The 27,576-nt window shown below is 42.7% G+C and overlaps 2 protein-coding genes across 9 annotated transcripts in view; one reads left to right on the top strand and one right to left on the bottom strand.

The window, feature by feature from the left end:
- Window positions 1–16,007, top strand: part of MAP7D3 (MAP7 domain containing 3) — a 60,128-nt gene extending 44,121 nt beyond the window's left edge. Inside the window, exons 14-21 of the mRNA XM_065557337.1 lie at window positions 4,610–4,745; window positions 6,912–7,071; window positions 8,555–8,659; window positions 8,964–9,017; window positions 9,394–9,481; window positions 10,021–10,234; window positions 11,705–12,000; window positions 13,727–16,007. Coding sequence (XP_065413409.1) covers window positions 4,610–4,745; window positions 6,912–7,071; window positions 8,555–8,659; window positions 8,964–9,017; window positions 9,394–9,481; window positions 10,021–10,234; window positions 11,705–12,000; window positions 13,727–13,812 — 1,139 coding nt within the window. The 3' untranslated portion in view covers window positions 13,813–16,007. The remainder of the gene's footprint in view (window positions 1–4,609; window positions 4,746–6,911; window positions 7,072–8,554; window positions 8,660–8,963; window positions 9,018–9,393; window positions 9,482–10,020; window positions 10,235–11,704; window positions 12,001–13,726) is intronic.
- Window positions 16,008–18,302: 2,295 nt separating this feature from the next.
- FHL1 (four and a half LIM domains 1) overlaps window positions 18,303–27,576 on the bottom strand; it is a 50,183-nt gene continuing 40,909 nt past the window's right edge. For 7 of the 8 annotated variants that reach the window (XM_005301055.5, XM_042851166.2, XM_065557340.1 and 4 more), the window contains exons 2-6: window positions 25,612–25,793; window positions 23,910–24,087; window positions 22,636–22,805; window positions 21,822–22,008; window positions 18,303–19,329 (exon numbers count right to left, since the gene is read on the bottom strand). In XM_005301055.5, the coding sequence (XP_005301112.1) occupies window positions 19,175–19,329; window positions 21,822–22,008; window positions 22,636–22,805; window positions 23,910–24,087; window positions 25,612–25,767 (846 nt within the window). In that variant the 5' untranslated portion in view covers window positions 25,768–25,793 and the 3' untranslated portion in view covers window positions 18,303–19,174. Of the gene's footprint in view, window positions 19,330–21,821; window positions 22,009–22,635; window positions 22,806–23,909; window positions 24,088–25,611; window positions 25,794–25,902; window positions 26,075–27,576 lie in introns of those variants that run through there. The other variant, XM_065557338.1, reaches the window with a different exon arrangement.

Genomic DNA, 27,576 nt, shown 5'->3' on the forward strand with positions numbered 1-27,576 from the left:
CGTCACACTTGGATCTTCATGTCACTTTTCCCCCTATGGTGGATTTGATTGCCTGTCCAACACGCCTTGTCTTGTTTGTTTCCTTTTGTGTCTACATTGGTAAGTAGTTAAAATATGCTATTATGCAGTAAAACACATCTTATTTTTCAGTGACTTGGAGCAGTCTTACACAACTTCTCTTCATGAGTTAAAAGGCTTGTTTCAACTTAAAAACATAAGAAATGCTCATTCATGAGAGTTGTCACCTTCTGTGCTATGATGGGTAATAAACTAGAATGTAATAATTATATGTCTGGGTTGTTGAGGAGTCCGAGGGCATAAGGATAAAACAAATAGCCCACATTGAGGTATGGGTGATGACCTGTCTAATGCAGGGGTAGGCAACCTATGGCATGTGTGCCGAAGGCGGAACGCGAGCTGATTTTCAGTGGCACTCACACTGCCCAGGTCCTGGCCACCGGTCCAGGGGGCTCTGCATTTTAATTTAATTTTAAATGAAGCTTCTTAAACATTTTAAAAACTTTATTTACTTTACATACAACAATAGTTTAGTTATATATTATAGATTTATAGAAAGACCTTCTAAAAAGGTTAAAATGTATTATGGGCACGCGAAACCTTTAAATTAGAGTGAATAAATGAAGACTCGGCACACCACTTCCGAAAGATTGCCAACCCCTGGTCTAATGCCACACATCGCACTGTTTCAACACAGGTACACATTATCTTAGTGGCTAGGTAAAAAACCACATTCCAGTGAGGCGATGGCAGGCTCCTCCTTAGATAGCTGTAATATGGAACATTCTTCAATCCATCATACAGGAAACTGTAGCTTCACTAGACCTAGAGTTGTAAACCACCACCAACTCTTCACAAGACAACAGTTCCACGGGCCTACTTAACACACTCCTTCCACCCCTTAACCCACACAGGTCAAGTAGTGCTGACAGTGAATCCTCAGAGAAGGAGTTGATTGAAGAAATCCTACACACAAAATGGGGCTAGAAGTGTCACAATTTCTGCTTCCTTTCAAGGAGTGCTTCTTATAATCCACAAGCTGACAGCAAGTGACACCAAACACCAACAACTGAACAGCAGTCCTGTTGGGATAATTTTAAATCATGAGCAGCTTGTTTTTAAAAGTACAGCAAAGGAATGAGACGATCCTGAGAAATGAAAGATCGTCAGGAATATCACTGTAGGAAAACTGAACAGCACACAAAGCTACAATGGGAGAACATTGCTAATGCATGTGTTCATGTTGGGAGGCCCATTCTCTAACGACTAAATCTGTCTGAAATTCTGGCTCTGAGTAGATGGAATATGTGACATAGGAACATAAAAAGTGCATCATCTTCCATCCCCACTGATACAAAGACAGAGGAGGATTATACAGGCCCTCTAAAGAAGCACTTTTCTGAGTGGGAAGATGACCTCTTTTGCTCTACAGACGCAAGAAGCTCCAAGTAGCGCAGAGGGAGGAATTGAGCAAGACAAAGATCACGGAAGACTTAAATTTGCCCCAAAACTGACCACATACAATTCAGGTACCCACGTGTCTGCATACTTTACTTGTGCACCAAATGATGTTGGTACATGCATATCTGAGACTTTGGGTATTCCAAAGTTTGTACACTCACTACTTGCATGCCCAGAAATTTGTGCTCCTAATCTTGAGTGCACAGAGTTAGTCTGTGCTGAAATCCTTATGGAAAACTATAATCCACCTTCAAGAGAGAAAATATACATCTTTCACAAATTGCCTCTTCCACCCTGCAGGCTTCCCATCTTCTTCCTATTTCCTTCCCCATCCTGATCTATCCCGATAATCTGCTATTTCAAACATTACTGTGACTGGTTTCCTTGATCTTTTTTGATATTGCGTACTCAGACAGCATTTTATGTGGTGACGTGTAGCTAAAATGGTATTGCCTCAGGTAGAGATTTTACACTGAGGGCCTGCATTCTTCATGGGAATATATAGTCCGGCTCAGTTTTGTGATCAGTTTGCCCAAGTTTAATGATTGATTATTGATGGCATCATTGTTTTATTGACTTGGCTTTGTGTATAAACAGAGCAGGTGTAAGAATCCTGTTGGCTTAGCAGCAGCTGCTGCTATTGTTTATATTCTAGTAGTGCCTAGATCAGGGCCCATTGTGCTAGGTGCTGTACAGACTTGTAGTAAGAGACAGTACCTTCCCCAGACAGCTTATGATTTCTACAGATGAGGCAGACCAAGGGTGGCAAGTGAACAGGCACAGAGTTGAAATGACTTGCCTGATGTCAGACAGCATGCTAGTGATAGAGCTGCGATTAACACCCAGGTGTCTTGACTCCCAATCCAGTGTTCTATACATTAGCCCACAGCAGCAGCCAGACTTCATGACCAGAAATGAACAACTCCCTACCTCTGTAGGTTTGCCTCCCCAGGTCCATTTCAAAAATGTCAATGCCTGATGCAAGCAATAGCTTCTCTGTGAGGTTTAGAAAGCTAACTCTTTGCACATACATGCTGTGCTCTGTGTGTTATCAACTTAAGTTTTGTCTTTCCCAATTTTTCATACAACAAATAGCTTCAGAAGGTTTGAAGGAAAAGACTTTCCCTTAGCATTGTTTTTAATTGGGTCAATCTTCCTGCTATGCACACAAAGCTTTTATTTGAGGAGGTAGATGATTGGTACCAGAACCAGTCTTTGCACCTGTCCTGACTGCCCTCCTGTGCAATTTGGGAGGTAGGTATGTGCAGAGGGATGGCCTGTGTGGTTTGGTGTTGCTTGGGGAGGTTGGGTATTTTGATATTCCTTGGACTGGCTTGTTTCTAGGTTTGGCGATGATACAGTTTTATTCTTGATTGTATGGTATGATTGCATTTCTTAAATCAAAGGTGGTAAAAGCCCTGGAGAGGCCCTGGAGAATGTATAAATCTTAAATACATAGAAAAAAACTCTCCAGCAATGCCAGCTAGGAAATTGGAATCCTGTGTACACACTTACACCCCCTCTGTTTTGCAAGCACAATTTGTGTGCACAAACTTTGTCTTGACTCTACAACTGTATAAGTGCTGTTGATGCTTTCACTCTACAGTTTGTGAACAATGACTTCACATTCACAGTCCATACCCAACTCTTGGAAAATCTTTCCCACTGTACTGTCTTAAACTTCTAAATAGTGTCTGAATTTCACATAAATTGGCACATTATATTGAAGTAATGTGTTTTTTCAGGCTAGAAGAGAAATACTTTTGTCAGTACATTGATTTTGCTGCTCATTGAAATAAGTCTAATTTTTGTTACATTTGAAGACTTTTCCAAATATTAATCATTTGGACTTGAAGGATTTATCAGTGTTACACCTGCAGTTATCTGCCCATCTGTAAGGATGTTAAAATAAATTAAGGGACGAATCTCAGCTAGTATTAATTGGCATAGGCATATTGCCTTCAGCGGAAATATGCTGATTTACAGCAACTGAAAATCAGGCCCTGAATGTTCTAAAGATCAGACATCAGTTACATTAAAACCAGTTAAACTTCAAGAAGATGGGGATACTTCCTAAAAACAAGAGGGTTGTTAACAGTATAAATTAGTCAAGTGGCTTTTCAGAATATTTTTATGAACATGTTTCCTGTACTCAGACACCAGGGCAATGGGTGTGGGTTTTGTGTGTATATATAAAAGAGAGTTTGGCTGTGCCCTTAGGCCTTGTAATATATTATATCTTTGGATATTATATAAAAAAGGGCAGTAAGAGATGTTTTGATCTCCATGTAAAATGAGAATGTAGCAATGGAGTGTGTGGTGCTCTAGTTGAATTTTACTGATAAAACAAAGGCATGGTTGTTAATATTCTAAAAATATTGCTAATTTTGGAAAATGGATTTTAAAAATCGATACTTCCTCTTTTGGTCCAGAATATGTTTGTCCTGTTTATTATAAAGAAGACTAACAAGCTTATTGCTCATATAATAATATTTCTCCAGATTTTTTAAAAAGCGCTAATAGAATAGTCTTTGAAGGTTATTTTAATTGCGTAACCTTCAAAGACTATTCTATTAGCTAAAATAGCTTTTGGAAATATTCTTTTAATCGTTATGATTATTACATCATTATTTGTAGCAGAGATGCATGTAGTATTTGGGAATGGTTGCTTATGAGGTGTGGTTCCTTTAAGAAACCAGGAAGTGGAACCAGGAGGAGGAAGAGAAGACACCGCAATGGGGGTCATGAGGAAGAGAAACCTAGAGGGGATGCCAGTCAGACCCCTGGAATAAAGTTTGTTCTTGTTTGCATTTAAACTGAGTGGTCTTCAAATTATTGGAATATCACAATGTATTTTCAGTAGTGACATTATCTGAAAACAGCCAAAGGTGTATTGTTGGAATGAGTTAGTGTAGTATGTCTGCAGCGTGAATAGGGTACTGGGCTCCTATTGTTGCTTTCTTTCAACTGTTTAGGATTTTCTTCCAGTCTCTCTATGTGTTGAATACTCATGTTAATGATGGTAGGGCAGTTGGACAAAAGCAGTGTTACTTGCCTCTCATATCACAGTGGTGAAGGCATGTTTTGAAGTGGATGGTTCTATATAACAGCACCTTCTTTCAAATTACAGAATCTAGTAGCAAAAATATTCCGGGAACCACAACAGCCGAAGAAGCAGCTAAAATCTTAGCAGAGAAACGACGTCTTGCCCGGGAGCAAAGAGAACGTGAAGACCAGGAAAGAATTCAGAGAGAAGAGGAGGAAAGGTAATTTGTAAATACCGGAAAACAATACGGTCTGTGATGCAAATCTGATTGGCATGTAAACCTGGCTGGCATATATTTTAGCTACACATGCGAGAATCTGCAGAGAGGCAGGTACACATGGCAGAGTTTGCTGGAAATAAATATCCTTGTGAATGTCAGAAGTCTGTGTGAAATGGGATGTCACTTTCTAGGCAGACTGCTTCTCTTCCTTTCAAGTCTCCAGTGATTCTACTACTAAAAATATAAGATATGCTTCTTACTCCAGTTACATTTAATTTTCTTTATAGGATATTAAAATCCTCTTAAAACTACAGTAGAACCTCAGTTATGAACACCTCGGGAATGGAAGTTGTTCGTAACTCTGAACAAAACGTTATGGTGGTTCTTTCAAAAGTTTACAGCTGAACGATGACTTAATACAGCTTTGAAACTTGACTATGCAGAAGAAAAATGCTGCTTTTAACAATCTTATTTTAAATGAAACAAGCACACAAACGGTTTCCCTAACTTGTCAAATCTTTTTTAAACTTCCCTTTATTTTTTTGAAGTTTACCTTTAACACAGTACTGTGCTGTACAGTATTTGCCCTTTTTTGGTCTCTGCTACTTGATTGTGTTCTTCCAGTTCCAAATGAGGTGTGTGCTTGACCGGTCAGTTCGTAATTCTTAGGTTTTACTGTATTCCTCTTAAACTCTTCTTTGGCAAACTTGGGAGACATGTTGCCTTCTAGGTTCCTAGTTTATATTCGTCCAGGGTTGATGATGACTGAGATGCCATATGATAGTTGGCAGCCTATATGCAATGCATTTCTCTTATTATTCTAGTTCTCCGTGGACAAGCGTCCATATCACCAGAACAACTGGCACCCTTCTTGACAGTATCCTAGAAATGTAGGACTGGAAGGGACCTCAATAGGTCGTGTGGTCCAGCTCTCTGTACTGAGGCAGGACTACTATCTGTTATCGGTAGTGTCCAAAGAATTAACTGTCCAGGAAGGATGAATTACCTTTCTGTACACAGATCCTTTCTGTTCCTCCAGCTCACAGTTGAAAGAGACACTGGTGGGATGGCGCTATTTGTAAACTTTTATTGTTTGCTGCTTTATTTTTATCTCTTCTATGGCTAGACACAGTGGATGCCGCTTAATAACAACCCTGATATTAACAACTTCCGCTTAATAGCAACATTTTGCCGGGAACCAATCCTGTCCTGTTGACTTTAATGCTAATGAGATTCAGATATTGGCAACAGCATGCCACTTATTGAAAACTTTTTTGGAAGAAAGGCCCTGGCTGCCAGCAAGGAAGCACTGGGACATGCCTTCCCTGCCTGCAGCCCCGAAAACCTGCCTGCAGCTGGACCTCAGCCCATCCCAGCACTTCCTTCCTAGCCCCACAAACCTATGTGCAACCCTGGACCACACAGGAGATAAGAGGCAGGGGCCTCTGCATCTCCACCCAACAGGGTAACCTCTGCTGGAGTCCCAGTTCTGTTTGCTGGGAAGGGGGCTGTGGCCGGGCAATGGGGGTGGCTGCAGCCTGGATGCCAGGGCTTTCCATGGGAAGCAGGGGTGCTGGGGGGGTCCATGGAGCTGCATGTACCTCTTCCTGCTGCTGCCCTGCCCACAGCTTCCCCTCCCCAAGTCAAGTCCTGGCTTTTGGGCTGCAACCCCCTCCGGGTTGCTGCTCTGCTCACAACCAGGTTGGCAAGACACGCCCCAGTATTTCCTTTCCTAGCTGCAGCCCCACAAACCTGCCTTCAGCTTATTGGTAACTGCCAATTAATGGCAACTTTTTTGCTGGCAACCCCTTGGTTGTTGGCAGTAAGTGGAATCTACTATAGCTGACTGAGTTTGGGTATGTGTACACTGCAGCTGGGAGCGTGCCTCCCAACCCAGGTAGACAGACCGGCTCTAGCTCCACTCAAAGTAGTGTGCTAAAAATAGCAGTGTGGATGTTGTGGCTCTGCTAGCTGCCCAAGAGCAAGCCCGCCTGATCCCCTGGGTCCAAGCTCGTGTTACTAGCCCTGCGGCAACGTCCACGCTGCTATGTACAGCATGCGCCCAGCTGCAGTGTAGACCTACCCTTGGCATCTTTCACAAGCTTTAAACTCTGACACTTTAAATAAATAATAGCCAGTCTGTAATCCATTTCTTGGAAATACTAGGAGCAGAGAAGAAGAAATGGTAAAGAAAATGATTGAAGATAAAGCACAAAGAGAGGAGGAGCTCCACAGACTGGAGGAAGAAAAACGACTTGATGATGAAGAACAGCAAAGACAAGCTGAAGAGAGAGCTCGCAAAGACCAGGAGGAGCAGGAAAAATTAGTAGGTTTAACAGGTTTACTTGCTAGATGTAGAACATGACTCTGTTCCTTGAAAAAGCTATGAAGTAATTCTTTTTAGATCCTGAATCAGTTCATGTTGGAAAATGCCCAGTCATAAAGGGACATAGGATACCATAGATAAAACTATTGAAATCTTCCTGAATTGTGTGGCTTTTGGGTCTGGGAAAGAAGCAAATATTTCATAACCATTTTAGTCATGTTCAGTGCACTGGTGGCTGAAAGCTGCTTGGTAGGTAAGATGCAAGGAACTCTAAAAGCCAAAGTATAATAGAGCTTCTTCATAATCTTATTGGGGCCACTTACAGAGCTTCCTGTTTTAAAAGATCAGAAGGAGTCTGGGGCACCTTGTGCGATCTAACTTCTCTAGAAAAGGTAATGTTACTAGCTAAGAAACTGATACAGCAGATTTTAAAATACACCGCTACCTCAATATAACACGAATTCGGATATAACGCGGTAAAGCAGTGCTCCGGGGTGACGGGCTGCGCACTCTGGCGGATCAAAACAAGTTCGATATAACGCGGTTTCACCTATAATGCGGTAAGATTTTTTGGCCCCCGAGGACAGCATTATATCGAGGTAGAGGTGTACTTCTTAGCGTATGTGTAACGTGCCTCAGGTGGCACGTGACCAGGATTCATCACAGAATTTGGTCCACTGGTTGGATCATTAGCTTGCCCGGGCCAGGTGCTAGAGCGCAGTGTGACATGAATGCTCATCCATGGCCCCCAAATACTACGAATGAAAATACTACTAACCCCTAAATATAGCCTTTCATGGATAATGAATGTCTATATAACCTGGAAAAGGTATCTTTCCTAATGAATGAAAGAAATTACATTTTTCAGGCTATATGGACCTTGTTCAATGTATGATGAATTTGTAACAGCCATTTATCTATGGTATATATTTTCATTCTCAGGGTCTATCATACTTTACTGTTCTGAACAATTGTTATAAAAATAAGCTAGTGTTAAGAATCCTCTTATCTCCCCATCAAGGCTTGCAATCATAGTGAAAAACAGATTCTGTTATAATAGGAGCACTAAGATATTCAGTGCCAACTATCTTAAATACAAATATCTGACTGCAAAGGTTTTTAATTAATTTTGCTATATTTGCAATTTAACTGCTTTCTTCATGGTTTCTAAAGTATCTTCCTTAAATGGACCTTCATTCTGAAGTACAGGTTAAACTAACTCTATAACTTCAAATAGCTCTGGGGCCATCTAAAGAACTTGGATAATCATTTAACTAAATATTTTTTCTGTGAATTTCAGAATCAGGTGGCAAATTTCTAATTCAGATTTTCAGTATTAGGATAATATGTATTTATATTTACTGCACACCATATGCTTAAGGGGTGGTATGAATCATTTCATCTACAAAATAACTAATGATAAAATAGCTCACCTTAAAATTGATTTATGTATTGGATCCCATATTCTCTGCCTTAATTTTAGAGAGAGGAAGCTGAAGCAAAAGCCCAAGAAGAAGCTGAAAGACAACGGCAGGAGCGAGAGAGGATTATGCAGCAAAATATGCAGGAGAGACTTGAAAGGAAAAAGGTGCATAGTTCTTGCTTTCAAGCCTTTAAGCGAGCTTAAAGTGTGTTGAGACTCTAATGTTAAAGCAATCTGGTGAATAAAGTTAAACGATCTGAACTGGGAACAGTCACATGTATTTGAATAAATCAAATTGTGTTTTTAAATGTATATTTTGGTTTCTATTCTAAAAAATGACCATTTAAAATGGTAATTAGAGTAAGGAATTTTTAAATCCTTTAAATACAAAAGTTAATAAAAGAAGCCAAATGATCAAAGTTCAGCCTTTTCCATGTTGTGACAAATTCACTTTGTTTTGCTTTAACAGAGAATTGAAGAAATAATGAAAAGAACTCGGAAGTCAGAACAGAATGAAGCCAAGGTACTTGTTTATATGTGACATTATATAGATTCAAGGAGTTCTCATGTTTCACTTTCAGAACCTTTCCATTAAATGCTTCACTTTCAGAAGAATAACATACATCTTTATGTTCTGTTCAACTGAAATGAAATGGCTTCCAGTCATAGCACAAGGATCCTGTGCAATGACAGATAGTAACTCTCGGTATACTCACGGCAATTCTTAGATACTCCTGAGGGTCTCTACAGCATGTAAGCTGGATGTACATCTTTTAAAATGTATTGAATCATGGCCTGTGTGATATGTGGGCAGTTCACGATAAATATTGGGTGGTGGTGGTGGTGGTGGTGTTACTGCTAACTTAAACTGTTGTAAGTAATACAGATTTCTGTTACAGAATGAAGAGAAGTCTGCTAATGAGGCTGACGAGGAAGAGGATGCTGAAGAGGAGGAAGAGTTGGGCCTTGAAAAAACATATCAACCAGGTAAACAATGTTCGGTAAATTAGGTCCAAAATGGTTAAAATCGCTTATACTCTAAAGCGGGGTAGTCATTGTCTCAATGGGATCCGAACTCCCTAATAAACGAAGGATTTTGTTTCTTCACTCATCCTCTGAAAGGCCCTACTCCATTTTCAGCAGTTGGCAATATTTACTGTAAGTTAATTTTCATGCTGATGTATGATGATTTGAGTACACCACTTCCACAATTGCCATGGAAGCGGTGTGCATAAAAATGAGAATAGATTATTTATTCCATTGTGTGGAAAACAAGCAAAATTGTTAACTAAAAATGTATGATTTGAGAATGACTATACAATAAAAATGTTTCAGATTTGTTTTGGCACTTTAAAAATACATGTATTATTCTATATCATTATAGCCAATTTCCCATTAGAGATGCTCATTTTATGAGACTGTATGTTCAGAACATTCCAGCTAGGAGAGAGACCAGTTAGGCATTTATTTGTGTGTTGTTAATTTGAAATAGCAACTCTAATATATTGCAGCTCTCTTTCTTTCAGAAAAGATAAATGGTGTTGATCTGTCTCAAGAAATCAAGGTGCAGACACAGTATAGTTCTGAGTTTGCATGTGGTTTGACTTCTACAGAATCTTCAATGCAAGATATGTCAAAAATGGAGGCGGATGAAGTACTTATGAATGGAGATGAGCAAGACATTTATCAGAAGAAGAATAATGAGGGGTCTTTGCATGGTATGCAGCTAAAGGATTACAGGTGAGCCTGTGTGGTGGTGTCCTAATGTAAAAGTTGCATCTGATTGTAATTTATGCAATAAATCCTTAAATACACTTCATATAGTTTGTGTTTAGTACTGATCATAGGTTGCCAAAAATTTAATTTGAGGCTGTCCAGTTTTGTTGAAGTTTTCCCTAGAGTAAATCAAGTGTTTCCTGACAACTACAAGTTAGTATTTAAAAAATGATATATGCCACTTTAAATATATAAAACAATGTAACATTAAATTATAAAATAAAACATAAATTATTCCTTCTTGTATAATTATACATTGTTGTATTTTGGAGCTGATTGTGATTCTTCTCAATCTAACGTGAGTCTGGAGTAACACTAATGAAGTCAGTGGAGATATACTCAGTGTAAATCTGGTGTGAAATTGAACAGACCCAATTTAATGTACAGAAACTAAATCCAGAGATTTTGTTAGTTTGCTTCAGAACTTACTAAAGCATCAGTATCTTGATAAAGAAAAATATCAGTTTAAAAGTTTCCATTATGAAGCAGTGCCCACTGCCTCAAGTGCATTACATGATCAAACTGTCAGTTTGCTCTTTAATGCATAAGCTCTTGTTTTTGATAGTGCCATGTCAATAACAGTGGTGGTGGTAAGTGGGCTGAGATGTTGCCAAACAAACAGAAACATGCTGAACTTACTGGTAAACAAAGGCAACAACCTAAACTGTTTTCCCTGAGGTTGGATGACAGTTTGATACTAAATCCCCAAACAAGAGATAGAGAGAAGGGAGAGTATCTACAGGATTCTCTAAGACACCTTCAATTCAGCTAAAACAATATTAAAAACTAATACTAAAATTCCCACCAAGTGAGGTTTTTAACAATAGATTGCTCATTTTAATCTTTTTTTTAAGAGAGAGAATTTCCATCCAGTCCTAGGAAAAATCTCTAGATTCATGGGCAATTCTGTTTGCTTGTCCAAATCCTAATGATGCTTTAGAATTTGCACTGTGAAAATTCTTCGATATTAAATAAAGTTTCTGTTCTTGCCACATGTGTCTAGTGACTGAATATGAAGTGTTAATGTTTCATAACTTCTTCAAAAATGAATTGAAACTGATGGTTTGAATATAACACTTTTACAGAGTAGTCTGTGACTCAGTAAATGCATGTGTTTGTCAAAAATGAATCTGAAAACAAAGCAGAAACACAGACTATTAAAGCAGGGACACGGAGCCTGTGACTTTTTTATACCAATTCTGTGGAGTTGTGCTCTTATCTGATGGTTATTGGTGCAGAAGTGACTGAATGGATGTTGATGCAGTTGTTCCTTCTGATCTGACTTCTATAACAATCACATGGCAGGTAGGGCAGCTTATCCCCAAAAATATTCGTTGGGGAGAATATGGGGATTTCTCATTGGCTGACCTCCTTTTCTATTGGTAAGGGTCAGGTGTCCAGCACTCTTAACAAATGCGTTTGTTCTTTCTCCAGTCCTTCAGCAAAAGAAATGGTTATCCAGAATTCAGAAATATTGCACGTTAATGAAGCTGATCGTACGATTGGACTTATACAGAATCTCAATGGAAAATCTAATGCATGGACTTTTGAAGAAATTATTGATCTTGGAGTACATTCCAAGTCAACCAAACTGAGTTCAGACAGCATCACTGCTGATAACTGTAATGAAAACTTGAATGATGCTGCTACAGTTCCCTCTAGTCCAAAATTGGCATTTGAGGACAATGGCACAGTGAATTCCTTGACCAAACCTATCGAGACGGCATCAGGTAATGTATGCTGATTTCCCTTCTACCCCCTGCTCCCGGTAAATTAAGGTAGCTTTGTTAAATATTTACTGTATATTTGTGCCTTTTTTTTTTGAGAATCGCTCATTTTCTCTAAACTAGCAACAGGCTCTTACTGTTGTGCTTGTTGTTTTCCTTTTGTCAGAGGAGTAACTAGTCGATGACTTTTGAAGGGACTTAACTACTACAGCTAGTTAACACAACCACTGAGTGCTCTTCCCAAAGTCCAGCTCAATCACTATGAAGCCTCTGTACCTCTCCCTAGGATTAAAACTTTTCTAGTTTTGTTTTGGTTTGGTTTGGTTTTTGTTTTTGTTCTTAAATCTCCTAAATGGTTACTGTGATTTTTTTTTTTTTTTTTTTTTAAGATAATTTTTGAAATGTTGCTGGTTACTATTAAAACCCTTCATGAGCTAGACCTCTCTGACTTAAGCCCTTCCACTTAAGTATATTCTTGCATTTTGCTAGGGCTGAGCTGTTCTGAGTCTTAAAATTACCTCTTCTAAGGCTGTAGGGCTTTTAGCTACTCGGCACTTGTGGCAGAACAATCTTCCACTTGACACCTGTTTTTTACTGTAAAATAATAATATTAATTCTTCATGTTGTGTGAGAACATAAGAACAGCCGTACTGGGTCAGTCCAAAGGTCCATCTAACCCAGTATCCTGTCTACCAAGAGTGGCCAATGCCAGGTGCCCCAGAGGGAGTGAACCTAACAGGTAATGATCAAGTGATCTCTCTCCTGCCATCCATCTCCACCCTCTGACAAACAGAGGCTAGGGACACCATTCCTTACCCATCCTGGCTAAGAGCCATTAACGGACTTAACCTCCATGAATGTATCTAGTTCTCTTTTAAACGCTGTTATAGTCCTAGCCTTCACAACCTCCTCAGGCAAGGAGTTCCACAAGTTGACTGTGCGAGCTTGAAGCTGTGCAAGCTGTGTGAGCTTGACTAGACATGACAATAGGCATACTGTTGGTGCTAGTGCTGAATGAAAGATGTTCCATTAATATGGGGATAAAATGAATAACATGGTTTCTTCTAGAGCAAATGATTATTTAATTAATATTGTGCACTTGATGCATTTCATTTAAGAATAGCCTCGTACACCTCTGAGGTAGACATTGTACTGATTTTACAGATGAGTGGACAGAAGTTGAGAGTTGCCCGTGGTCACACTGTGAATTAGTGACAGAGGTGGGAAAAGAACCCAAGAGTCCTGACTCCCAGTCCTCCCCTCTAAACGCTAGACAATAAGCAGTAGGGAGGAAATGTTAACTGTATTGTGCTTTGCTGGAAAGGAACTGTGATTTCTTCCTGGTAAACTCAGTACAGAATGCATTAATTTTTAAAAGCTGTTGGTTCGAGATCTGTAATGCAGAGAACAGTATATCAAAACCAGTGTTTCATCCCGAGCAAAACTTCTGAGGTTATTGAAACAAAAATCTTAATTGCACAAGCAGGTTTACAAAAACCAAACAAGAGTCTACAGACATCAAGCTGGCAGGCCTGAGTGTGAAGTGTGAGGGAGAGAAGAATTACCAGTCTAATAGTGGGAATCCTCCAAAAGTTGTTGTCTCATCACAAATCATTTGTAGTTATCCATGTCCATGACTGATCACTATGGTGGTGGGTCAGAGACTTGAGTGAAACTAGCTGGTATAGGACTGACTTTTATTTTTTTATTTTTTTACATTGGAAGTTAGGATCTCCAACACACCAGTTCAAAAACGTGCTCCTAACAAGAGATCTCCACCCACATGACAAGGACTCATGTGGACAGGTGTTCTAAATGGAGAAGCTGTGTAGTGGAAATGGGATGGTTAGACTACCTGAGTCATCTCTTCAGACATGACATAAATTAGAGCATTTCAAACTCCTGACAGCTGTCTGCTCTGTCCAGTTCCCAGAGGATAGATGTCCGTGTTTGTGTGTGTGTTTCATGTACTTGTCCCATATATGCCATTGCAGTGTGCACCCTTGTTACCACTGAGGTGAAAGGCCAAAGATTGTGACTGGGCCATGGAAATGGAGTGAAGGGCTTGCTCGTGCTATGGTCCTTCCAGATTGGAGTTCAGATACAGTAGCTAGGTACACAGTGGCAGTGCTATATTGCTTCTGGGGGTAATAGGAGGACTTCAGGCTTGGGTGCTTTCACACCTCCTTCCATAGACACCAGTGAGGGTTGAAATGTTCACCCCAGATTCTTACTGCATTTTGAAAGTTAGTCTAAATAGAATGACCGTATTTTGAGCCTGTTAATAACAAAAGCAGTTAAACAGAAGACGAGTATATTTAGTTAGAGAAACCATAGTCTCTGGGCTGGGCTTTGGGCCTTGTTCAGCTACATATGTTTTGAGGTAGTGTGATGTAGCAGGTATGTACATAATTTTACAAACTAATATATTTACATACTTAGATGTACTTGGCGTCTTGTATGCAGTACATATTGCACAGCATGAGAACATTAACCACCTCTTCTTTGCTCTTTGGACAGAACTGTGAACACTAGAGTCCTGGAAATAACCTGATTGCACTTCAGTAATCCAGTGTTTTATCAAGTACCGAAGGCCTTGTTTTGAAAAGCTGCTTGTTAACCTTTACCTGTCTTCAAGCTTGCAAAAAAGACCAGCAGGGAAGGGATAATAAACTTCTAAATTTGCACCTTGAAAACTTTCAGGGAGCCTTCCTTGCTGCTGTTCCTTTTCCATTTGTTTAGCGGACTGTGTGACAAGCTTTCCTTGTTAAATATCACTTGCTCTCCTTTTACAAAATCTCCGCTAACCTGTCTCCGGGTCCTTTTATTTTCATATTAGTGTGATGTACAGTCCCTGTGTGCCATTGGAAATTTACCAGCTGGCCACTGACAAATATTTTTGCATGTTGAAGTGGCAGTTTGCAAATTTAAAATAAAAATTATGCATTCCATGCATATCAAAACCAAATCCCATCTGTTGTTTTCCTGTAACATCTCTGTACAGTTGGTGATACTAATAGGCTATTTAAGAAAAGCTAAATTGGTCAGTTATCTCTTTGATCCAACACTGGGTTAAGAAACTGTTTTGGATTATTTCTAATATGAAAATATTAGTAGCTTCAAAATACAGTATTGTACAATCATTCATACATTTTAATGTTACTGGAACGTCCTAAAATTTTACAATATACACGAGTATGTATGCACTAATATACACTGCGAAAATGTTGAGTACCTAAACGTGTTTGTTATAGTGCAGTTTAACATTTGTCATGCTTTTTAAAATGTTTTCATTTGAATTACATATTTAAGTTTATCTACACTCATGTAAGTATTATGTTGTGTACATAACAGTATTAGGCCATTCAAGTCCTGGTTTTTGTTCATGTTAATTATTCTACATGTTCCTGTGCTAGCTTTATAACAATGACTGCAAATAGCATATGTATTCCCTTTCCTAAAGGCTGCATTAAGTAATTTAATCTACAGTTACTTGCTTTTTACAGCATGAAGAGATTAACTGAGTATCTTTTGCAAAGGGCTGCTACAAAAAAGTGTAAGTGCAGTGCTGTTCGTATGCCTTTGTAAGAGATACGGGATAATTTCTTTAAAGAATTGCTTTCTCAAACCCTGCTTAAATCCTTAGCTGACACTTCAGTACCAATTAATCATCTGAATGGCAGCTGCGTTTTCAGTGTTAAAATGCAAACGTTCTTGCTGGATCTAAATGTGTTCCTTTCTTGACACCACGGTTAAAACAGGAAACCCTCATCCTTCCTTCTTTCTCAACCCTTTGCTATTCCAAGTATCGTAGAACTGTTTTAGACTTAGAGCAGTGCCTTAGGTAAAAAGAAAAATGTATTTTTGTATAATAGCTGTTTCTGGCAGAGACAATCATTCTAACAAACAAGATGCTGATATTTTTTTTCTGTGCAGATGTTATTTGTCGAATGCTCTGTTACAGCTGTATGTAAATATGTGTGCACTGTTAAATAAACTTTGCAGTTGAACAATGTGTTGGTTTTTGCAGTACTGAACATTAGGTTACTAGGGCTCTCAAAACTTTTCCCCAACTGCTTTGCCTGGAGATGCAGTCAAATGTTGACCAAAACAACCACTCTAATATACAATAGACTCCATAAATGAAGTGTTGCTATTAAAATAAAATGTGAATGGTTAGAGTGTTTGTATTGGGTAGTCCTGGTGGGCCTCTTGTGCTAGGTGCTGGAAAGGCACATGTACAAAATAATTGATGCTTAAAAAAGCAAAGAATAAGTTCATGGAAGCCAGTGACTTACATTCTGACTTCCTTTTTTGCAGCACTTTATACTCAGTACAGGAAAGTAGTGACTGCTGGGAACATTACTGGACAATACGTCTTGCTTTTCCAAATGGCTGTGAGATAGATACACACACACACATAGTAGTTTGAGTAACCTCGGTTTGTTAAATCTCTCTTGTATTGCATCAGATCTACAGTCTTCATCTTGTTATACTTTTTAGTATATTAGTTATAGTTGGTATCTACTCCATAAGGCAGAAGTCCCCAAAGTGTGGGAGGGTGCAGCAGGGGCCTGGGCCAGCCCCCACGGGGTCCGGGGAGAGAGCACCACCCAGCTCCACTCCTGGGCCTGGCCTTGGCTCTGCTCCTGGTCCCTCCCCCAGCTGTGGTCCCTGCCTCGATTCCCTTACCCCTGTTCGTGTCCTCCCCCTCCCTCCGAGCCATGGCCCTGCTCCCGGCCCTATCTCTGTGGGGTGGTGGTGGAGGTGAGGGGGGCGCAAGGTAAAGTTTGGAGGCCACTGCCATAAGGAAGAAGCAAAGAACTTGCCAAAGTGACTTAGTTTCAATTAGCATTGTAGTTTCTCCAACAGTCTGAGAATTCTTAGTTTGTAGGAGGGTTGGAAGATGTGATGCCCTAATGCTAATTATACTTTCACATGCTTCCTGTTAATGCACTCAACTCAAGCGTGTTTTTTCACACGAATCGATAGGGAAAAGCAGTTATTGGAACTGAATGTTTTTTACTTAATCATGGTTCTTGCGACTTCCAGTATTTGTGGCTGGAGCTATTCTTCTGCAATGTAAAATTAAAATATACAAGGGGATAGTCCTGCCATTAAGTTTTTCTGCCATTTTAAGTAGAAATTAACATTGACAGACTAGAAGTCTCATAGGTAAGTGATTATCAGCAACTCCCTTGCCCTAAACTATTACTAGTCTGAATGTCTGAGGTCCATTGATCATTACCTGGATGAATAATGGCATCTTACAAATTAACACCAGTTTAATTACCAAGAGGATAAATCATTTCCTTTAATGAAGTGCCAAACAATAGGATTTGGAGAAGATAAATTTGTACCTTGTCACTGTTAAACTTGACACTCTTTCCTTTCTCCAAGTATAAATCCTGTCACAAAAACCCATCTTCAGTATTGTTTAGAGTCACTTTGTGGTGCAACACAGCTTCTATTTTCTTTTTATTAGACTGTTAAATTCTGGCCTCTACATTAATCTGGTAAATTCTGAGGTGACGCTTGTCTTTCATCATAAAGTTCAGTGAACCTTATCGCTGCTGTGAAATTGAAAAAAGTTTCAAAAAATTGAGTATTTCAGGTCCATAGGTCTTTTGTTTTATTCAAAGATCAAAGGGGCCGTAGAATGGCTCTCGAATTTCCATGGTTTTTGGAGGTCTGAAGAAACTAATTGTGCTCCGGTTTATCTTGCCTCTGCTAATACTGATTACGCTGCTCAATACAAGGCAATGGTTTGAGCTTTGAATAAGGTCCTGTAGCAGAGCATAGAGAACAACAAAATATTCTTTTTGGACTCCAGAGGAGGGAATAGTCATACCCCATCCCTGTGTGTTTGAGGCACTGCTCAGCTCCCTCCATCTCCCCACTGTAGCGGTCATCCTCAAAACCTTGTGTTTGTTCGTCTCCTTCTATCCCCCTGAATCACAATGGGAATTCAGGGAGTTGAGATGGCTTAACGTTGCTCAGGCTGCTCCGTTTATTTAAAAATCGATTACATCTGGAAGAGGGATTTCAGAGGGACAGACACCAATTTGAGGTTAATTTTCCAGTAACTCTGTTGGCCACAGGTACATTTAAATACGCTCTTGGCAGTGAATGTGTTGGCACTCAGTGTTAACTGCAATGGGGGAAGGAGGGGTCCTCAAAACAGGTAAGTTCAGTTTTGCAGTGTAATGGGGGGTAGGAGGGTCTTAATGACTTTGACACACACTCCTTGATATTTGTTTCCTACAAAAACCAGTGAAGAGAAACAATCGTCCAGAGTTCATGAATCCAAACAAGCATTAATCCAATTTTTATTAGGTCTTAAAATAACATGTTGGCATGGTAGGAGAGCTCTCCTACCATGTTTGAAAAAATGCATATACATTCATTGTATGTTATGCTTCAAAGAATAACTTCTTGAAGGTGGTGAATTAGTAAACCAGGTGTAGACAGTATAATTAAAGTAAAAAAGCTGGTAAGCAAAACCCTCTGACAAGCCAATTTAAACTCAGGACTAAACCTTAAGTTAAAATTGCCATCAATCTGTTTTAGCATTCTCCCTAGCTAAACCACAATAGCAAAACATTATAAACAAAGCCACACCATATACTTGCGGTAACTTGCTTTATATGCTAGTATAAGCAAAGGCATTTAATGTCTGTATATAAAGTACTCATGAATGTATAATTGCGAAGCACCATGTCTATGATCCTGGGTGTGATCTTTACATCTCCTTACTGATGGTTTTGGGGTTTTTGTTTTAGTGGGTGCAGAGATTTGTTTGTTCCTTGTCAAAAACCACTTCATTAAGCGTCAAACTTCAACTTAAGTTACAAAATCAGCTTTTGTTTTACTGTGTGCTACTCATCATGCAGAAGAGGCAATATTTAAGGACCTAAAATTCTGGCACCTCAAGCTTGTGTTAATGGTGGTCATGAAAGCAAAGTTAGTGTTGCAGCTGAGTAAGTTTTGTTACTGCAGAACCTTAAAATCTAAAATCAAACAAGCTGCACTATGCGGGGCCTGGAGGTCTGAACCAGTCTGTAAAATGGAAGAAGGCAGGTTTAATATGCAAGTTCCTTTAGCAGGCCTTTCTGAAGCAGCTCAAATACAAGAGCAAGGCTCCAATCCATTGTACAGCAAAGGCCGAGGCTTCTCCTTACAGTCTATGGGGACAGTCAGCGCAGTAAATTTGCTCATTATGATAGACAAAGCGCCTGTTAGCCAAAGGACGGGCACACTTGGTACACTTGAAACAATAATCATGCCAGGATTGGCCTTCATGGCTGACCACAGTGGATCCTTTTCCAAATCCTATGTAGAAAGATAGAGGGAGTTACTACAGAACGTAATTAATAATATTCCTTTCAATAGACAGTAACTTGCTCTTAACGTTTAGTGACTTAGAGAGAGAATAGAGTAGTTGGTTGCTTTCCAAGAAAGAACAATGTTCCCTCACCTGTATAAAATCAGCCACACCTATTAAGAGCTGGACTTGGTCCCAGATGCTTGGCTCTGCTCTGCTCTGTCTTGTCTACCCCAGCAAACCATTTCAAACTCTGCTGGTAAAGGACTGGTGAAAACCCCAGCAGTTGGAATGCAGCTCTTTTGGTGCAATCAGGCCCCTTTAAGTTTCAGCAGCACCTCACTGCCCACATTGTCCTGACAACTTCCATTTTTAAACCTGGTTTGTTTCAAAATTAAAAAAAAAAAAAAAAAAGAATCCTCTTCTCCCAGACCACTTAGAGCTTGTAGGACTACACTTGAGGCAAGATCAGAATCAGACCCTGAGTGGCTTAGTCCCACCTCCTCTAGCACTGGTCTCCTGTCCAGTTTTGCCAATCCTGCAGTGAAAAGCCTTTTCTTCTGTGTGTCCTTCCCTCTAAACCCAGCCTTCCTCCAGCTCTTTCCAATCTCCCTGTAAAACAGCTTTTAATACATGTGCTACTCCTACGGGAATTCTGCACAAAAAAATAAAAAATTCTACGCACTGTTTTAAAATTCTGCATATTTTGTCAAAATAACATAATATAATCAAGCTGGTTTCAATTATTTTGCTAATTTATTTAAACTACAATACAATGGATGGAGAATGGGAGTGGGGAGCATTGGAGGAAATCACCAACCCCCTTTGTCTAATAGTAATGTAGCTAGTATTGACCCTTTACTTCTAGTTATTAGTCAACAAATATATGCAGCCATATGCTCAGTGTTACATCACAGGCAACTGAAGAGCAAGTGAGGGCTGGGGACTCAAACTCACAATTTATACTGGCTACTGATCATCTCCAGAAAGGTCAGTAGTAAACAGTGGAGACCAGTTCTAATCACTAAAGCACCAATAATCATTTATAAGGCCATATGATCCTTTAGACCACTCTAGCAATGTAAAGGAGCCTTAACATTTGTACACCTGTTTTATACTCCTGGGGGAATTCACTAAGCAAGCAGGCTGCTACATTCTGCTCTGCCTGAGGGAACAGAGCGTGACCCACACCTACATCTTTAGAAACACCCCAAAGTCCTGCCCCTCCACGCCAAGTGTGCCGCAATAGCAAGCAAGAGGGACAGAGTGTCTCTGTCTTGCGTGTGTGACTGCCCAGCCCTCCCCCGCTGGTGATTTACATCTCTACCAGCTGCTCTGGGTGCCCAAACCAACCTGCCTGTACTGCCAGGGAGGAGGGTAGATGACTGCTCTTGCAGCTTCCCTGTCAGAAGTCATTTTTCTGCAGGGAAGCAAACAAATCTGTGGGGGCCATGAATTCTGTGCAAGCGCAGTGACACAGAATTCCCTCAGGAGTAATGTGCATGAATAATGCTCCCTGCTTAATTTAAACTTAAGGAATTTGGGGACCTTAACTGTGATCCCTCCTCAGCTGGCTTAGTATTTAACCCACCTTCCCAAACTCAGGCATCAATTATCCTGCTAACTGAGGCTGCTGGGGCCAGCACATACAAAGGAATTGCAGCTCAATTTACCCAGTTCTAATACTCTGACTTATGTTCTGCTTATGAACAAGTCTTAAGGCCTCCATCAGAGTGGGCCCCAGCGTGCTAGGTGCTGTACAATGTATTCAAGACAGTCCCTGCCCCAGAGTTTGCAAGTGACCAGACATAACCGGTGGATAAGGCAAACGAGCAGGTGCAGTGAGGGAGATGGTAGAAATATAGCAGGCTGGGATCAGAGCTACTGCCTGGCTAAAAATGTACACAGCTTGCTCCCTGCGTTGCCATTCTCAGACTGCGGTTTTGTACGTGCCGTGTGGGAGACGGGAGCTGAGGAGGGATTTGGAGGATAAGGTGGTGGCTTTAGGGAAATAGTTATTTTCCAGTAAGTTCTATTCCTTTCTATGGATTTTTTTAGATCTATGAACTATCAAATCTCATGCCTGCTATAAGAATGCTCTGATAGGTCCAAAAATCACCCCCTGCTTTCCACTTCATTCCTGTATCCAATTAGCCACAAGGAAGCAAACTAGCATCGTGTTCCAGTTCTGCAGATTTAGGTCACTTGTTACTTAAAACGGGTGTTACAGTTTGGTTTCTTGCTGCTGTTCTACATCACACACTTTGTATCCACCTACCTGCCTCCTGTTTTCTTATTATCATTTATTACACCACTTTTAGCCCAAATGAAGGCCACCTGCTTCTGTCTATTTTAAGCCTATTCTTCTGGAGACTGCCCTGGGGGTGGTCAAGGTGAAGGGGTGAGAAAGAGCCTGGACAAATCCTTAAGAGGGAGGAAGGGCTGGGTAAAACAACGCTGCCTTTGCTGAGTCTCCGTATGCACTAACTGACCAACCTACCTGTAATGGGGTTCTTGCAGCTAGCACACTTCTTGGCAACAAATGTCTTGTAGCAATCAACACAGTAGAACTGATCCTCCACAGCGGTGAAGCGTTTCCCACCAATCTGCTTTGAGCAGCCAGTACAGATGAAGCACTCTGAATGCCAAGGCTGCTCCTGGTAAGTGATTCCTCCAGAAGTGATGGCCTAGGGCAGAAATGAACATAAGGGAAGCGTTCGGCTGTAACCATCACTGCCAATCATTAGAGGTAGGACAGCTGGGTTTCAGAACTGGGGTGAAGGAGCTTGCTACGGTTAGGTCTCGTGTGGGGTTGGGTTCCCCTGTCCTCAAAGGGCAACAGAGGGATTTCCCTTCTTTTGAGAGGTTTTTGCCTCAAAGACACCAGCACAAAGCTGGCTGAGTTTCTCTGTGCTGAACTCTGATCAGCCAGGAACATCCAGGAAATTTTCTCAGCCGTTAGTGTTACAGATATTTTACAGCACCAGCTTTGCACTAATGATTCCGGTAAAATACATCAGCAAGCAACAGCTGTCCACTTTTTAGCCGTGCAAGTGAGGATGTTATTCGTTATGCAGGGAAGCTTTCCTTTTGACGAAGGAGTCAAGAGACTAAGCCCAAATGCCTTTGCTTAAATACTGGCGTCTGGAAAAACGAGGACAACTGCAGTGAAATCTTTGCTCAATCTGATGATTTTCTCAATTAAAAAAAAAAGGTTAAGGTTAGTCCAGCTCGTTCTCCTGCTCCTCCACTCAACTCAATGCTCCCGTAGGCAAAGGGCCCCTTCCCAACCCAAGAACTGCATGGTGACTTACATTCTTGCACTTAACACACAGCTTGGCGAACTTATGTTCGTGGCAAGAGACACAGAAGATCTCCTCTCCTTTGGGGAAGAAGCTGCCGGTTCCTATCACTTGCTTGCACTGACTGCAGGTGAAGCATTCCTTGTGCCAGAATGACTTCTTGTATTCAACATTTTGGTCTCCTGCAACAGAAAGCAATTTGTACAGCCCACGTGGGTCACTATTAGTGCTTTCAGGGTAATTCGCCAGCGGGCCGCGAGACATTTTATTTACATTGACCATCCTCAGGCACAGCTCCCGGTGGCCGCGGTTCGCCGCTCCCAGCCAATGGGAGGCGCAGGAAGTGGTGGGGGTGGGGCGCCACAATGCCAATGGGGACACTTATGGCCAGCAAAGTTCGGCATCAACCAGGCTGAGCTCGTGAAAATGTGGGCTCTGGTTCTGCTGCCTTAATGGAAGCTGAGGGCTTGCCAAAATCCTGGCTCTGGTGCGCTCCTCCAGGGAGCCATTGTCGTTTTTAAGGGACCAGGATTAAAAACCAAGTGCTAGGGAAAGTATAAGCACAAGGCTAAATCACAGACAGAAAAAGGCAAGGGCTTATTTTTAATTAGACCGTGTAAAGCTGGAACTAGCTAGGCACGTGCCCGTCACCCTGCCCCTTGAGCACTGGCTTGCATAGCTCCTGCCTGGGGGGTTAGGCCACGACATGGTTCTCTCTGTTTTCAGGAGCAGGTCCATCTTCCTGAGCAAGTCAGCCTGGTGCGCGGCCATTAGCTGCTGCCTTCCGTGGCTTGTGCTGGATAGGACCCCTAGTCAGATAAGGTGACCAGCTAACAAGTGTGAAAATTGGGATAGGAGGTGACACAGGCGCCAACTTTCCTTGGCACCAGTGGGTGCTCCCGCCCCCTCCATGCCCCTATTGGATCCCTCCCCTTCCCCGAGCGCGCTGCGTTCCTTCTCCTCCCCCTCCCTCCCAGCACTTGCCGCGCAAAACAGTTGTTTTGCGGCGCAAGCGCTGGGAGGGAGAGGGAGAAGCAGGATGCGGTGGCGCGCTCAGGGGAGGAGGCAGAGCGGAGGTGAGCTGGGGCGAGGGGTGGATCGGGGAGCTGCCGGTGGGTGCAGAGCTGCCCCGGAGCACCCACGGAGTTGGCGCCTATGGGAGGTGGGGGTAATAGGTCCCTGTATAAGACAAAGCCCCAGATATCAGGACTGCCTCTACAAAAATCAGGCCATCTGTTTACCCTCGATTTGGACTATACACCAAGCTGGGTAACTAGCAGCAATACCTGCAATAATAGCTTTGAAGCAGCCTTTGCATTTGTTTGCACCCTCAGTGGCGCTACAGCTGCTACACCAAACTTTATTGTTTTCCTTTAGCATGAAGGGCTCGTTAACCAGAGACGTGTAGCACTTAAAGCAGCGGAAGCAGTTATCGTGCCAGTAACGGTTTTTGAAATGCAGCTCCTAGGAACAACAAGAACAAAAATGCATCATTGTACAGTGCCATAAACTGCCCGCATCTCCTAAAGCACGAACGTTCTAATGCCAAGATTTCACAATACTGTCGCACCTTTTCACTCCAAATACGTCCCCACTTTGTCTACCAACACACGCACGTGTCTAGCCTGACTGAATGCAGCCAGCTCTGGGGTGGAGGACAGAAGCCAACCAACCACCAAACAGCACACCAGTGGAAGAAAAAGAACTATTGGTCATGGACACCAGGATAATATTGGATTCTTTAATAGCCGTCATAATATATAGGCGCTTGGTTTTTAAGATCTCATTTGAAAGGTCCACATGGGGTAGACTGCACAGTGCTTCATCTATTTCTCTCTGACGCACCGAGTGGGGCCTGGCACACTTTGAAGCTAGGTTCCAGTGAGGGAAGGTGTTTCAAACCCAGAGCAATATACGCCCCTTGGAGAGTGCATGGGCCTTTGCTGTCACCAAGCTCCCTGCAGTCTGAGGGGAGCTGGACTTTCCCTCTTAGTAAAATTCTAAACAAGGCCTAAATCACAGAAAAGTATTTGATTTACTGGCGCTGCCTTACAGAGGAATGTGGGCAGCTAATCTTCCTTGCTAACACAAGGTTATTCTGTGCAAACCCCAGCAATAGTTGTTGCTGGGCAAATGGTGACATTTTCCTGGGCTGAATGTGGGGAAAGTATCTGTTGCGCAGTTCTGCCCCTTTTCACTGCACACACACGTACCAAAGAAAGTGACATTTAGCCCAAGCCCATCTTACTAGAACCTTGGATTGCCCAGAAAGCATCCCCAAAGTGGCAGCAGAAGGCCAGAGCTGATTGACACATGCTGAACACATGCTCCATAACAGTTTTTCAAATAAAAATTTCAGGTAAGAACAGGAAACTACAGCTGAAAGTTGTGTGTGGGGAATGGACTTTCAGCCGGATGTTAACGGATCTTCTAGCCCTGGGGCATCTAGCGCCACCTACGCTGTCCCTCCAGAAGCCTGACCCTCTTTCTCCAGGCCCACTCATGTTACACGCCGTGTACCTAGCCTCTCTTCCTCACTCGATCCAAAAGGATCTATCAAGTCTGCCCCACCAACTCTCCTCCCTCCTCCCCATGCTGCTCCCTTTGCCCACTCCCAGGCTGGTCCCTTCTTTCAATACACCCCTTACGCTGGGAACAGCCTCCCCGGCATTGTTCTCCAAGTGCCTTCCATCAGCTCCGGTCCTGAGCCTCTGAAGGCATTCCTGTGCCATACAGTGATGTCTGCACGACCAACGCCGTTCCTCCTGCCACTAGCACTGACCCTGCCAAGCCACGGCTTCCGAACACCCCTCCCCCACTTTATTTTAAAAAGTCAGTGGAAAAAAAAGTCAAATGGGGACAGTCAAACCGCCTGCCATCTGTCCCCAGGACAGTGCCCGCCCCACACCACAATCCAGTTGGAAGCCACTGGCCACTACTTGGGGACTGTCTTGCCCTAGGGGTCATGTGGGCAGCAGCCCACTGTACCTTAGAGTCCGCGCCAATGGGTTTCTTGCACTCGATACAGGTGTTGGCACAGAATTTTTCAAAGCACTTCACGCAGCAGTGGCGGCCGTCCTTCTGCACATACTTCTTCCCGTGCAGCGGGTCGCGGCAGTAGTGGCAATCAAAGCGCTCCGACATGGTGCCCACGGTGTAACTGCTGGGCCCTGCAGGGGGAAAGGAGGGTAAATTGTACTCACAGCGCCAGTCCAACACACGTCAGATGCTCCTGCCCTAGCACTGGACTCCCCGGCTGCCTGCCTCTCCATGACACACCTTCATGTGACAGCAGGACTTGTGTTGCCAGGGGCCGCCTGCCAGCAAGGCGAAGCATGTGATACAGCAGCAATTTCACCACCAGCAACGTTCTTCCAGGGCATTTAATGGCAGGTGGCACAGAGCTGTTCATGTCGGGGGCCAGCGGCTCTAAATAAAACCTGACCTAGACAGCACAAAATAGACAGGTTTGGGAGCATCTTCAACCAGCAGCAGGTCATGGCTGGGCTTTGCCAAGTAATTGGCTCACGGCAACGCATTACAGGGCCTCGCGTCTGGCTCACAGCCTCCTCCCACCCCCACCACAACAGGCCGTCAGTATTGTGCTGTGCTAGTGCAGTATACTCAACGGATACTTCAACCACACCCCCGATGTTTCTTACACACCCATCATCACAAGCAAAAGCTTCGCTGAGCCGCGCAGCCAGCAGTAATGCAGTGTGCACACTCAGCCGTAGTATGAAAAAGAAAATGTTTCTTATGTGCTACAATGTGGACCAGGGTTTCTAACAGCAATGATTGCTGCAAAGTCTGCATGAGCCCCTTCACAGATGCAGGACACTGTAGACTCAGAGCTGCCTCTATATCATCACCGTTTTTCCCTTGTCTGTCCCTTTGGGCCACAGCCATGTTCACTGACATCATCTGCCTCCCTGGTGATGGCAGGTTGAAAATTGTGTAGGTGTGTGCACATGTATTTATGCAGTCAGGGTAAGGTCTTGCGACTCAGGAACAACACACACACACACACGCACACACTTACTTTATTCCTATCACAGCTACAGGGTTCTTGAGGGAACACTGGCACACTTACCCTCTGTTGCCACCAGAGGGCATCTCATACCCTGCCTGTGAGATGTGTGATACCTTCACAAGCAGGCCAATGTGCCCTACTGCATCAAGGAGCCACTGATACCCCCTCCATTGTTACTGATGGGCTTGCACACAAGGGCAGATTAAGATTTCCTGGGGCACTAGGCCACAGCAAGTGGCGGGGGGCCCTTCCACCTGCAGTCTCGCCTCCATTCCGCCCCTTCCACCTGTGGCTCCACCCTTTATGCCCCTTCACCGGGGCCTGGTCCCTGTTCCATGCAGGGTTCCCCCCCTCACCATTCCGCCCACCCCACAACCCGTTTGATCTTTTCTACACTCCCCCGCCCCACCCCACTGCAGCCCCAAGCCTGGAAAAGCTCTGTCCCCATGCCACAGCAGGGAGTGAGAGCTCCTCCAGGCCTAGGGCTGCAGGAGGGGTCCAGGTGCTGGGGCTGCCTCTGCCACCACCCCCCCACACACACTTTTGCAGGGAACCAGAGTCAGGAGGGGGGTGCTCTGCGGGGCTTCCCCTATCCCACAGCTTCTGCCAGGGACGGGGTCCGGGGGCATGGGGGCTTCCCCGCCCTGCACCCGCCTAGGGCCCCTGCACACCGCCATGTGGCTAATCTGCCACTGTGTGCCTCTGCTCCAAAATTTGAATTTTGCCAGTGGGAGCAGAATCCAAAAACTTCAGTTTTATATTTGATCTTTGGGGAGCCGGGGACGGAGGGAGGAGGGGGACTAAGTTTAAGCCAGTAAAAGAAAGGTACTTCACTCACAGTAACCCGAACATACACAGATTGATTCCTACAGCTTGTACCTGGTAATTTAAGAATTCAAGGAGTTCTTCACAATTTAACA

This window comes from Chrysemys picta, chromosome 9, assembly GCF_011386835.1.
Source record: "Chrysemys picta bellii isolate R12L10 chromosome 9, ASM1138683v2, whole genome shotgun sequence".
Taxonomy (NCBI): domain Eukaryota; kingdom Metazoa; phylum Chordata; order Testudines; family Emydidae; genus Chrysemys; species Chrysemys picta.